Consider the following 14,026-nt stretch of genomic DNA (forward strand, 5'->3'; position numbering starts at 1 on the left):
CAGTCCAACGGGTCACATGATCAGGCTCACATGTTACTCAAAATGTCTAATACAATGTTCTTTCATTTATTTCAGTCCCCTGGTTTCCAAGGACAATTCAGGAGCTGGACAAGTTTGCAAATCAAATCCTGAGTTATGGAGCTGAACTTGATGCTGATCATCCTGTAAGCATGTCTTATATTGTTCTACATTTATTTCCCCCTGTGCTATTTTGCAAAGAGAAAAGAAGGATAAAGCTGCTCTGAAATCACATAGAATATTGGAATACAGCAGCATCCAAAGAGTTGCAGTCCCCCAATGCTGTTGCTACCATAGCTCCCCCTGTTGCTCAGTCACTGACTGAAGATAATAATGTGCCATAAAGGGTATAAAACCTAACTGGATATTCCAGTTACAACAGACCACACAATGCATTCTCTATGATGGCCATGGAGTCATTATTACTTCCCTCTCCTTTTCTTCACTATATGGCTGTGCTTGGAGGACATTAAGGACCTGACTCTGAGTCGGATACAGATGCATCTATGTTTACTCTTTTTGCTGGTCACATGTCTACATCTTTATGCAACTGCTGCTACACAGCCCTTTTCTGGCATAAAGCAGTGCTTCTGAATGTGCAAGGATTGAGATGCCATATCATTGTCTGTAGATGCTGAAATACTGATTGGTGAGTCTTTACCTCAGTAAGTGGTCAAGTCAAGTGTTGTACAGTAGGTACCTACACCACTTGGCTTGACCACCTACTGGACTTAAGCTGGGAGGCAAAGATAAACCACACTCACACATCATCCTTCTCACAGTGACAGCAGGCAACAACTGGAGAGATTATAACTATAGGCAGGATCAGGGGCTAGGAAGTCAGGGGGCTGTAACTCTAATGATGCACGCAGGGGTAGTTTGCCTTAGTTAAACCTGGGCAACATGCACCCAGCTTCACACCGATGAAGCCAGGCAAGTTCCATAGACAAAAGTCCTCTATAGTAGAGAGCTTAATGCTCAAACAAGCAAAGAGATGCTCTGCTATAGGAGAGTAGCACACTCTCTCAACTTTCAAGCCCTAGGATGGCCTAAGGTGGTCATAGATGATTGAAGGGATACAGGATCAGCTCCGGTGCTTAGAAAGGGTCTCCAGACCTGAAAGCAGTGTTGGTATCTTCTCCAGAGTATGGATGAAGCTCCAACTGCTTGGGGGATGAAATTCCATGGAGAAAAACACAGTTGTAGTGCCCTTTTTAGGAGTATTTTAGGAGTCAAGGACTGGAGCCCATGTGAAATGTGGCCAAGCTAGATGCCCTGCCCACCTCCTACAGTATTAGTAACCTCAATAACTTTACTTTCTAGTAGAGATGAGCGGGTTCAGATTTACTCGGTTCTTAACGCCAGAATTTTTCTTATTGGCTAACCAAAACACGTGACGTTCGTGAGCCAATAAAGAGATTCGGGTAATCTGAGTAAAACCGAACCCGCTCATCTCTACTTTCTAGTAATTTCCAGTCAATTTTGACCATCTAAAATGTTCACCAATATTGTTGAAAGGCTCACAAGGTGTTGGGTCGCACACTGCTGCCGGCCACCCGAATGCAGGCCACCCGAATGCAGCTGCTGCGTAGACATGCATCTGTGTTGGGGTTGGAATGACCCCCTAAATAATTACAGTTCTCCACACAATAACATTATGAGCATCCCAGTACCTCCCTAAAGTTGAACTTACCAGCTCCCTGTCCTATGGAGTTCCAAGTAGGATAGAACGAGTGTGCAGAGTGGAAGTAAGGGGCAGATCTGATCCTCTGAACTGGAAAGAGCAATTGAGGGTGACAGGGTGGAGGACAACAAAGGTAGATGTATACAGGGAAAGAAGGATGTGTGCCTAGTCCTTGGAATGGGAGGGATCAGATTAGAATAAAAGGCGACAGGTTAAAGATAAAGGCAGACGGCACTGTGGCAGTATACAGGGGATAAAGGGGGCTGGCTTTGTCCTGCATAAGCTGTCCCCTTCATTACAAGCCTGCAGTGATTGGCTAGCTGGTCAGCCGGCGTACTATATTGAGTCAATCAGAATGTCTGCTGTTTTGGGCCCTTTCATTGCTGCGGGCCCCAATGTAATGCACTAGCTGCACAGCCAGTAGTTTCACCTCTGAATGGAGTATAAAATTAAGCTGGACAGTAGCTGTAGTGTTCTACAGATAACAGGCAATGGTAACAGCAGAATTACTGGCAGGACTCAGATACAGCGCTGAAGGCAATACTTGGACAGAACAGGAGATGCAGGGAGCAGGAGACTGTAGACTAAACTGGAAGGACAAAGGGGGTCATTCCGAGTTGATCGCTCGCTAGCAGTCTTTAGCAGCCGTGCAAACGCTATGCGGCCGCCCACTGGGAGTGTATTTTAGCTTAGCAGAAGTGCGAACGGTTGTATTGCAGAGTGCCTGCAAACATTTTTTGTGTAGTTTCAGACTAGCTCAAAGCCTACTCAGCGCTTGCGATCACTTCAGACTATTCAGTTCTGGATTTGACGTCACACACCCGCCCAGCATTCTCCCAGCCATGCCTGTGTTTTTCCTTGCACACTTGCATTTTTCCGAACACTCCCTTAAAACGGTCAGTTGCCACCCAGAAACGCCCACTTCATGTCAATCACTCTGCGGCAACCAGTGCGACTGAAATGCATCGCTAGACCCTGTGCAAAATGACATTGTTCGTTGTGCCCGTACATCGCGCATGCGCATTGCACCACATACGCATGCGCAGAACTGCCGTTTTTTAGCCTGAACGCTGCACTGCGAACAAATGCAGCTAGCAATCAACTCGGAATGACCACCAAAGTGATACCATGACTGCAGCAGCAGAGTTTTCAATAGGCACCAAGATCAGCAAGCTAAACACCAGGGCATGAAACTATAACTGACAAGGAAGCTAAACCCTGCCTGTCTTTTGTCACACACTACAACCAATCAGTATGCTCTAACAGAGACAGGCCCCTTGACTAAATAATATGATGCAGGTTTAGAGCTGCACCTAGAAGAACAGTACTGAGTGTTAAAACTACTTAAGACCATCTGGGAAAACTTACAGAGCAGCCGCTGTTCTCTGCATGCTAGCATCCCGGTTTCCTAGAACAGGCAAGGACCAGCATACCCAGTGTCCTATTGATGGACAGGACCTGGAAGGAGGTGGAGAACTACTGTGCTGCCTGCATTGGCTCCTAACACCATTATGAAAAGAAAAGTTGTACAAGGTGGAATTGTTTTTGGGCCCTCCCTCCAACCATTATGTTGATAATTAAAAAGGACAGGCAATTTAACAAACCAAGCACTTGAGCTATAGAGACTGACACTTTTGTGGCTAAATTGCTTGGTTTGTTTGGGCCCCCACATTTTTTTTCTACCTCTGATAATTAATGAGGAGGGTGATTATGAGGGTGTTGGTGCTGGAGAGTGCATGTGCTAGTCCAAACTGCTGGTAGCTGATACTGGATGGCTTGTTTTTATTTTACATGCTTTATTCATATTTTGATAAATAACTTGCATGAATGAACTTGGTGCAAATGGCATAACTGGGAGGGGGTGTCTAGGTGGTTTGTTTGGGCCCCCACAAATATTTTTTGGGAAGAACTACCCCTGATAATTAATGATGTGGTTGATGATGAGGGTGTTGGTGCTGGACAGTGCATGTGCTAGTCTAAACTGCTGGTAGCTGATGCTGGACGGCTTGTAATTATTTTACATGATTTATTAGGACTTTGATGAATAACTGCATGAATGAACTTGCTGCAAATTGTGTAACAGGGAGGGAGTGCCTAGATGGTTAATATCGCTACCTCTACTAACTTTGGCCTCATAGGTACAGATGCCTTCACAAATGTTGTCAGGATTTGGATAAAAATAATTCTACATGTACTCGGTGGATTTTTCGTGTTGTGCCTAGGCATGACAATGGCCTTCGTTTTATCATGGCCAAAAACTGCTGTCACTGGTGACTGACTTACACAAACAACATCCTCATCATCAACATCATTAGTGTCACTTCCACACTAGCATCCTTAATTTCTATGTTTCCATCTTTACTTGTAATACTCATCCTCACATTTGCAGAGGGTGCAGTAAATGTGGTAGGAGGCTTCTTTACGAGTACAGTGTCATAAATGTAAGAATCACACATCGTTAATGTGGACAACCCTAGGGTACAATCAGGAATGTGTGAACACAAAGTTCTTCAGCCTGAGGGGGAATTCAATTGGGCACAAGGTGTAGCAAGGTAAAAAACCTTGTGGACCTCATGGACACTTTTGGATTACCAGAGCTATGCACACTCCAAATACCTGCAGAATCCAATAGAAAAATACTCACCTGTCCAGTGGTCTCCGCAGCCCACGATGTTCTCCCCTCATCTTCCTATGGGAGGGGGTGGGGGGGAGATTGCTGGGACATGAGGGAACTGCTTGGAGGCTCAGGGGGTGCTGGGAGATGTAGTTTTCCCAGCTGCTTGCTTCCTGAGGAATACAGTAAGACAGGTGGGTTACACCAGAGCCGGCCCTAACCAGTTTGATGCCCTAGGCAAGATTTTGGCTGGTGCCCCCTAGCACAACCGCTGGTTCCGCCTCTGACCTTGCACCTCTTTCCCAGCACCATCACCCCTCACCCATAGCAGTCCTTGTTTTGGTGTTTGTACCCCCTATATTTTAAATAGGAACAGTTCGCACATTTGGCGCACAGCCCAAAAAGAGGTGTGTTTTTGCTGGCAAGGGGCATGGCCACACAATAGTAACCCCAATTCCAATTACGCCACACAGTACTGCAACTTTATTCACATTTGATCATGCGATAGTGTCCATAATTTATATTACATCCCACAGTAGTATCACTTTACCTTAAACATTACTCCTCACAGTAGAACCCCTTATTCACATTACATCACACTGAATTGCTCCTTATTCACATTACACCACACCCTATTGCGCTTTATTCACATTAGACGACCCAGTAGTGCCCTTTCTATACGCAACACCACATAGTAGAGCACCTTATACACATAATGCCCACATTAGTAATGCATTTATACACATAATTCCACATAGTAATGCCCCTTACACATATGAGACACATTATTAATGTCCTTATAAACATAATGCGCCTTACACATTATGACAACCTTTATTAATGCCCTTTTACACATAATGTCCCTTACACATATGGGGCACATTATTAATGCCCTTATACACATAATGACACACATAGTGCCCCCTACACATTTGCTGCACATTATTAGTGCCCCTATACACATAATGACACACATACAGTAGTACCCTGTTGCACATATGCCGCACATTATCAATGCCCTTATACACATAATGACACACATAGTGCCCCTTACACATATGTTGCACATTATTAATGCATTTTTACATGACACACATAATGCTCCTTACACATATTCCGAACACTACTGCACAACCAACCCACTCACATGCACACAGCACTCACACTACCACTAACACCGTGACCTCTGCTTCTGCTTGGATACAGATGTATCCTCAGAAATCTTGCTTCAATGCTAACGTCGGGCACCTTTTTTTTAATGAAAATGCATCTTATTTGCATTGCTATGTGGCTAGGATGTACAAGCAGCTTCTGCTGATTAAAATGATATGCAGCATGCCTATATACTGTGTGAGACTGTGGCTGTATCTGCATATGAAATGCTACACACAGAATATAGGCATGCCGCATATCATTTTAATCAGCAGAAGCTGCTGATGCCCCTAGGCATATCAAATGCCCTAGGCAATTGCCTAGTTTGCCTATGGCCGGCTCTGGGTTACACACACATACCGGGGGTCTCACACACCCATACACACACACACACACACACACACACACAAACACACACACACACACACACACACACACACACACACACACACATTAAACTAACTGCTACTGCAGAAGACCAAGATCCCGATGCTTGAGTAGAAAACACTGCTTCAGAAAGTGAGTAATTACTGACTAAACTATTTGGAAACTTCCAGTTGCTTCATTAATCCTCAGGGAGGGTGCTTCCGAGGTGCCAGAGCAAAATCGCAAATAACAAAAGCGGTGTGTTTTTTTAATTATTTCTTACGTTCAATTGAATTGCCCCCTTAGTGTTCTGTTTTGGACACTGATTTGCCTGTTTTAAATGTGACACCTTTACTAGACTCAGAGCGAGAAGGTGTTTCATCATATGAGGTTACAGAAGATGATGTGTGACTGTGTTTGGCCCTACTTCCACAATAGGCATTCTACTAATGCATGAAACAACAGTATCACTAGCAGGACCACCACTTGCAAACTGAAGTCTGTAGCCTGTGCCTATCCTTACCACTACATGGTGTACGGCATGTTGGCAATTTTAAGTTTTTTGGCAGTAAATGTTCTCTTTATTATTAAAACTGATGTTTCTGCAGCGGGGTACACTGGTATTCCACAGGGAATAACATTGGGCTGTATAGTTGGATCTTGATCCAAGGCACCAACAGGCTAAAGCTTTGACTGTTCCCAGGATGCACTGCACCGCCTCCTCTATAGCCCCGATTCCAGGCACTGGAGCTCAGTTTGTAAGTTGGTGCCTGCAGTGCAGGCAGCTAACAGGTGGGGCTGCACTAGGCTGCCCTGAAAAGAGCTTTCTTAGAAGACTTCAAGGGCCGCAGCACTTTATATGTCATTCTGACATACTGTGCTGCAGCTCCATCACCTCCCCAGCAGCACTGCATACTCCAGCGGCCTGGTTCCCGGGTACTTGCAGCGAAGGCGCGCCAGTCCACAGGCACACCACCGCTGAAGCTCTCCTGGATCACGTGTCTGTACATCAGGGAGGAGGCAAGAGGGTCCCCCAGGTGGGACCCGCCAAATCGTTATCCGGTCACGGTCCCAGGAGATGGACCGCGCCGCTGGCGTGGATACTATACTGTACAGCCCCCACTATATCCACCAGGGCAAAGGAGCACAGGTCGGATTTACTAAAATCAATTTATTATAGGCTCCACAGTACCCGGTGGTGAAGTCCAGCATAGGGGATAAGGCGCTAACCTGTAGCCCCTCCCCCAGCTCCGGGCTCCATCTACTGGTGGTGTTCCCACCCTGGAGCTGTATTTCACTCTCCCTCACTCCCTGACTGAGATTTTGGTGCTATCATCACTACTAGCTGGGCTGTTCTCCGGGACTGCAGGGCTCTGTCTCCTCTGTAAATCCGCCTGTCTTATCAGCACTGGGCTTTTACAGACACTTAAGTATTCTACATGTCATTTTATACAGCATTAGTTAAGAACAAGTGTACTGCTCTCTGAATATTTAGTACAAGTATTATGTGCTATACATCGACACAAAGGAAAGAAGAGCTCAATCGTGGGTGCACTGGGATTACAATAAAAAGTTAAATCTTTATTGGTATATATTAAAAAAAAATTTGCATAATGTGAAATAAGGTGAAATTTGCAAAACAAAAAAATAATAAAGGGTGAAATTATAATAAAAGGTATATTAAAATAGAACTAAATGGTCAAAGCTACTATAATACACTGTGGTAGAGAGAAACTTTTTTAATAAAGGCGGTCACGCCCCTCTACCAATAAAGGCTTAATAGCCCCACTAAGGAGTGATTGTAAATATATATAGTTGTTTTATTTATTGGTCGCAAGTAATTCTCATTAAACTTGTAGATGATTTGTACCATCTCTAGTGGTAATATTTAGTTACAAGTGTTTCCTATATACAGTATTCCACAGAGTTCTTGCAAAATCAATAAAAAGTGAACCCCCTATGTATACGCTGTTACTCTACATGTTTTACCATATATACTATAATGATGGTGTTCATCGATACTGAATAAATATAGGTACCGGATATTTTCCAATATTAGTGTGGTCCTCTTGTATTATCTTTCATAGGACAGAGAGCCTGTATATATGCTGCACATTGTAATGGATAGTCAGTTAAGAGCTATGGTGACTACCCTTTATAAATCTTTATGCCCCTCCTAGTTATTGTAACTTATACTTGGGCTGTACCTACAATCATGAACATAGTCGGATTGACCATGTCTGATGCAGGCTGCAATTAGTCACAGCCCATTTCTTTAGTGTCCTCACTAATATTAATTCTCAATATGAGCGAATGTCTTATAGACGATACCGGTAACTTGGTATATCATATAGCGCGTGCAAAGAACAATTGTGCAAGGTGGCTATGTGGTCCTCAGTGAACACGTTCATCAGGTTCTATGCCCTTGATACTTCCACCTCCCAGGATGCTTCATTTGGACGCCGGGTTCTTGTGCCCGCTACAGTGCATCCCCTCCCATGAGGACTTGCTTTAGGACATCCCCGATGTTTTTCCCTGTGGAAAACCAGTGTACCCCACTGCAGAAAATGAGATTTATGGTAGACTTATCATTGCTAAATCTCTTTCTGCGAGGCACACTGGATTACACAGGGTGCCCACACTGATGCACTTAGCTTCTTTGGGTTTGCATGGCATTAGCCGCTAGTCCCTTCTCCTGTCGTGAGAATGTGGTTCTATGTGACTAACATCTATTGTCTCTCTTACCTGCTACTGCATTGGACTGGTTAACAAAAATGAGCTCCAGTGCCTGGAGGCGGGCTATAGAGGAAGCGGTGCAGTGCATCCTGGGAACAGTCAAAGCTTTAGCCTGTTGGTGCCTCAGATCAAGTTCCAACTCTACACCCCAATTTTGTGAAATCCAGTGTACCTCGCAGAAAGAGATTTAACAATGGTAAGTCTACCATAAATCTCCTTTTTCTGTACCAATGTGAAATATTTAGATTTCAGGTGCACTTTTTTAACTTTGTGTCCCGTGCACCACTTATAGTAATGTTGAAGTGCTATCATGACTGGTAGCAGCCACAGCGCTAGTACTGCATTGCTGCTCCTGCTCTTCTATCGACTGATCCATATTGACTCAAGGAGCTATTAGTAATGGTGGCTCCTACTGATGATTTGCCTAGTACTGAAACAGTCACAATGCTGCAGCCCACTGCCCTTCACTGATGACACTGATACAGTAGCCTACAGCCCTTAATCTTCACTGACAGTCACACTGCAGCCTACAGCCCTTCACTGATGACAATGACAGTTTGACAGTCACAGACAGTGCTGCAGCCCACAGCCCTAGTTCACTGATGATGTTGATGCTCAATGTTACACAGTAGCCCATAGCCCTTAGTCACAGTCACACTGATGCTCACCCCACACCCTAACCCACTGGCATCCAGGCCCGAACCATGAGGGAGGGACTTTTATCGTATCCAAAACAAAATCCGACACCGGGAGGATGATGATGTTTTTGGATCCGAGCCTGGTGGGAAAACTGATGCAGAAATAATTTACTTTGAAACAACAAGTTCGGGGGTGTTTGGTTATCGGGAAAACCGAATGGCACATCTCTACTTATATAAGGTCATTGAATAACACCATTTTATGCTATACATTTTTCAATATAAGGATGAATTTGTGTTATTTAAATCTGCAGGGTACCTAAAAAAATATTTTTGGATAACGTGTGCTAGATACTTAGCCGTCAGCAGCACCTAATATCACAGTGGAAGCTTTAGTACACATCTAGTCTAGTGCTTTAGATTTAAAATTCAAAGGTGTCAGAGCACTCTTGTGTAATTTGTTATTGCAGCCATCTGTGTTCAGGAGTTTGTAATAAATTTACTGATTGCTTTGAAAAATAAAAAAAAACTTGACAGGATATTCTATATGACTAATTATATAGCTGTGTAAATTCAATGCGTAAACAAATGGTTCCATTACTTTCATTGATTTAGTGTAATTATAGATAATTGCCCACTTGTGTAGTTTAATCCAATATGCATTAGGCATTGTATAGTGCAATTCATGATCTTCAGAGAAATATTTTCAAAAGAAAAATAAAAGCGATACAGAAATAATGATTATTACGCAAAGGTTTCATTTCTTACAAATGACAAAGTTGCTCTTTGAAATCTGTAATATTAGTTAACACAAACATCCTTTGTCCTGAAGAATAATAGACTCGAATATTGCAAAGCGCGGTTCAGATTCTTTTTCCTTATCATGATCTAGCATTCAACACCTAATAAGTTTCTCTAATAATTTCCTCTTAAATTTGTTTGTGTGGTACATGTCAGATTACTGCAAGTCATCTGCAGTACTTTCACAGTCCTGTGATAAGCCTTTCATTATATTCACAAACATCTACACTTTTCTTTACCATTATTTATTAGAAAACAAATGTTTTCCATAAAGAACACTTGTGTTTATTGTAATGATACCTACTTTTTAAATGTTTCATGTTTAGTAATTTAGTAGATTATGAAATGTCCACAAGCAAATGATTTTGTTAGAAGCATTTAATATATCTGAGTTTATTGTTTTATTTACAATTTCATGTTTTCATTTTCCACATGACTTTATGCCATAAGGTTAAGAAACATACAAAGTGATCATATAGGCATGAGAGCCTAGGGGGTATCCAATCAGCTGAAAAGAAACATCGGGCGTGAAAATGGACGTTTTTCACAATGTTTCTCCTAGAATATTTTTATAGGCTATCGCCTGTAAAAAGAAACATTTTCTCACAGAAACACACTGGTTCAGTGAAACCTGTGTGTTTTCGGTAGAAAAAGCAGTATGTTTCCGGGGATTTGGTTTCGCCTATAAGCCGTCGCTCACGACAGCTTACCGCAGTTAATTGGATGCCCCCCTAAGTAGGAGATCTTAGGCTCCCAGACCTCAGGTCCTAGCAAGATAGTCCCACAACCTGAGCAGTCAATATGTAGTGTCCAGAGAAAACAATCAGGTAGAACATTCTAATGTTACATACAGAATCAAACCCATAACCCAAACTACTATGCCACATTGGTTTACTATCATTAAGCTATTTTTATTTTTCTGAATAAAACTGCTAACAAAAAATCGGTATACTATGGAACAGAAATACAGAGTTCAAACATTGTCTCTCATTCGGATGTGGATGAGGCTATCGTTGCTGCTTCCATTTAAGCACTAATATAGTCATGTAGCAGGAGGCGTGATGCATTACTGATCTGCATGCATTACTGCATGCATTACTGATCTGAACTGCATCCTAGGATGCAGTATTAGATCTTCCCCAGCACCATTGGCTGGCTGTGTGACCCATGAGGTTGTGTAAGCTGGCTGCCTCAATTCCTACCAAGAGGCCAGGAAATCTCCGTCCTCTGACAGAGATCCTGGCCTCTTCCCTACCCTGCAACATTTCGAAAAATGGAGGTTGCCCCCTCCCTGCCTCGAAACAGCATCAAACTGTTATTCGTTGACAGTCTGATGCCATCCTGTGTCCATTCTCATAGGATCCATTTGCGCATGCGCAGAACAGGTCCTGTACATGTGCAAAGTACTGATAACAGTACTTTGCGGCACACAAAGAAACTCTGTCCACATCTGAATTGACCCCACTGTCTGGACATTGAGAGTAGATACAGCATATGTGGATGAACTGCTAACTTCTCAACAATCTTCAACAATTGAGGGCAGATGTAAGGTACAGTATGTCCGGTAACAGAGGAGTAGAGTAGAGTAGATTGCGGTGATCATATATTGTAGCTACTTAGCCCTCAGCACATTTGAGTGCCCTCACTTAATGGTTTGCAACTGTAAGATGGACAGAAAACACCTTGTTAAAGTTCTTCCCCACCTAAGGAGAGTTTTAGCTCTCGACTGTTTGCTCTATATGTTGTCTTGTCACCTTTCTCAGCATCAAGAAAGAGCTTGATTTTTCATAAAATGGGGGCGATTCAAGTGTTTTACCCTTCAGCTGCCACTAGATGGCACCTGACAGAATATTTCCATTGGTGCTCAATTTGGGCATGAGTAGCAGCGCCCATAGGTGAACATTTCAATTCGCTGCATCCTGAGATTGCGAGCTGAAATGTGTGAAAAAGTGACCTGCAGTTTAGCTGCTTTGCGCGACTAAACCTGGTGCTTGTGGACGCATCAGAAGTAATAGGCGCCTGATCAGAACAGCAATTTAATTGCTCTGATGGGTGCCCAAATGGGTCTGATTGCAAATTAGCTATTCCTACTGTATCATAATATTAGCTTCAGTACAAAATGTATACTGTATTAAGACATGAAGGATAAAAAATAATAAATGCTTTCTTATTAGATATTATAATAATTGCGTTTGGTGTCAGTTTAGAGCTATATCAATACATAATTTTTAAAAACCTATTTAAATTGTTTTACCTCTTTAGGGATTCATTGATCCTGTTTATCGGGCCAGGCGTAAAGAGTTTGCAGACATTGCATTCAATTATAAACAGTGAGTTCATTTTTTTCTTGGGTTTTTCTATACATGAATTCTGTATTGTAGGCATATATAACTATTATAACTATTGAGAGAATGCAAAATCTTCCAAATATTTGCTACAATCTTTAGATATACATTTTTTTAAATATTTTCTTTTGGAATAAACACAGCGAAACTAAATTCCTTTGGGTGGGGGGTAGTAGGGATCTCGCTAAGTGTGTCAAATGCTGGTTTCTCTGGTTGCTTTACAAACACTGCTTTGTTTATCCTATTTTTATTATCTGTTTAAATGGTTTTATTATTCAATGCTTTGGAAGGTTAAAACTCAAATTATGCAATTGCAAACCCATATCTCACATGCAGCTTACGCTAAATGGCAAACGTTTCATTGGATACTACCGCTATTCTAGTGATCCGCTTCCTATTCCAGTTCACAGATCTGCAATGTTGTGAAGTTTGCATTAGAACACTAATTATAGGTAGGCCATCAGGATTCATTATATATTATAAGTTGTTATTATTATTATTATTATTATTATTATTGTGTTTATACCTAGCTTAGCATTAATTGTGTATTATAAATAAGATGTAAAATATATACTACAAACTGCCAGTGGACAATTAAATGGCTGCCTGCCATGCTGTGCTGGAGCAAGGGCCAAGGTCACAATAAGCGTTCGCCCTGTCTCTCACTCACCCACTTCTTAATATGTTTGAAGCAGGGGAGGAGGGCTTCTCAGACTGGGAGTGGGGCGCTGGGCAGTGGCATTATAGCTAGGTGCCATTGGTGCTTAGCATCGATGGCATGAAATCATTGACAGGATACCATTGATGGTTTCACCCATTGATGGAAATCTTGCACTGTGTCATACCGGGCAGCAAGATAATCAGGAGAGGGGGTGGGGCTTCACAGATCATATCAGGGAGCGGAGCTAAGCTCCGTGTCCATTGTACCGGGGGATAGAAAAAATATAACCATGCTGTCAATGGCAAAACCATCAACAATTGGTGACAAACACTTGATAGTTGTTAACCATAACTATTGCCCAGTGACACAATCTCAGCGAACCACTGATATAGAGGAGCAGCAATTGACAGCTTTAAATCTAAAGGGCCCTACACACATTTGCCGATGACGGTGATCGATATGAACGATATCTTTCAAAAATGAACAATAAATCGTTCATATCGGTCAGTGTGTATGCATTAACAATGAACGATGCGTGGCCCCACAATCGTTCATTGTTGATCTATCCTCATTTATACATGCGGGTAAATTTGGACGATATAGATGTATGTACTCTCATATTGTCCAAATTGACTTCGACATCGTCAAGTGTGTAGGCAAAAATCGTTGGCGGAAAAATCGGCCAGCAATAATATCGTTGGTTGGTAAAATCGGTAACATCGCCCAGTATGTAGGGCCCATAAGAAGCTGCCAGCTGCTGCTGCTCCTGCCTGGTGGTGATGTCATATCACCCATTCAATGTATTAGGTGCCTGTGTTCCCATAGTGGTAGCACCATCCCTGCTGTCACACCTGAAATTCTACCAAAACATATATATTTATAAAAAAAAATATAATGTCTACTATTACAATTACAAGAATAATATCAATAAAAATAAGTTCTGGACTGAAACATTATCCAAAAGAGGTGTGTGCCTAATACCAGTATACAGTTCAGAAACAATACATTATA

At 42.4% G+C, this 14,026-nt stretch overlaps 1 protein-coding gene across 1 annotated transcript in view; it reads left to right on the forward strand.

Annotated features, from left to right (window-relative positions):
- PAH (phenylalanine hydroxylase) overlaps positions 1-14,026 on the forward strand; it is a 126,567-nt gene that overhangs the window by 89,764 nt on the left and 22,777 nt on the right. The window contains exons 4-5 of the mRNA XM_063927793.1: positions 76-164; positions 12,272-12,339. Of these exons, the coding sequence (XP_063783863.1) occupies positions 76-164; positions 12,272-12,339 (157 nt within the window). The remainder of the gene's footprint in view (positions 1-75; positions 165-12,271; positions 12,340-14,026) is intronic.

The sequence above is a fragment of the Pseudophryne corroboree genome, chromosome 6 (genome assembly GCF_028390025.1).
Source record: "Pseudophryne corroboree isolate aPseCor3 chromosome 6, aPseCor3.hap2, whole genome shotgun sequence".
Lineage (NCBI taxonomy): Eukaryota > Metazoa > Chordata > Amphibia > Anura > Myobatrachidae > Pseudophryne > Pseudophryne corroboree.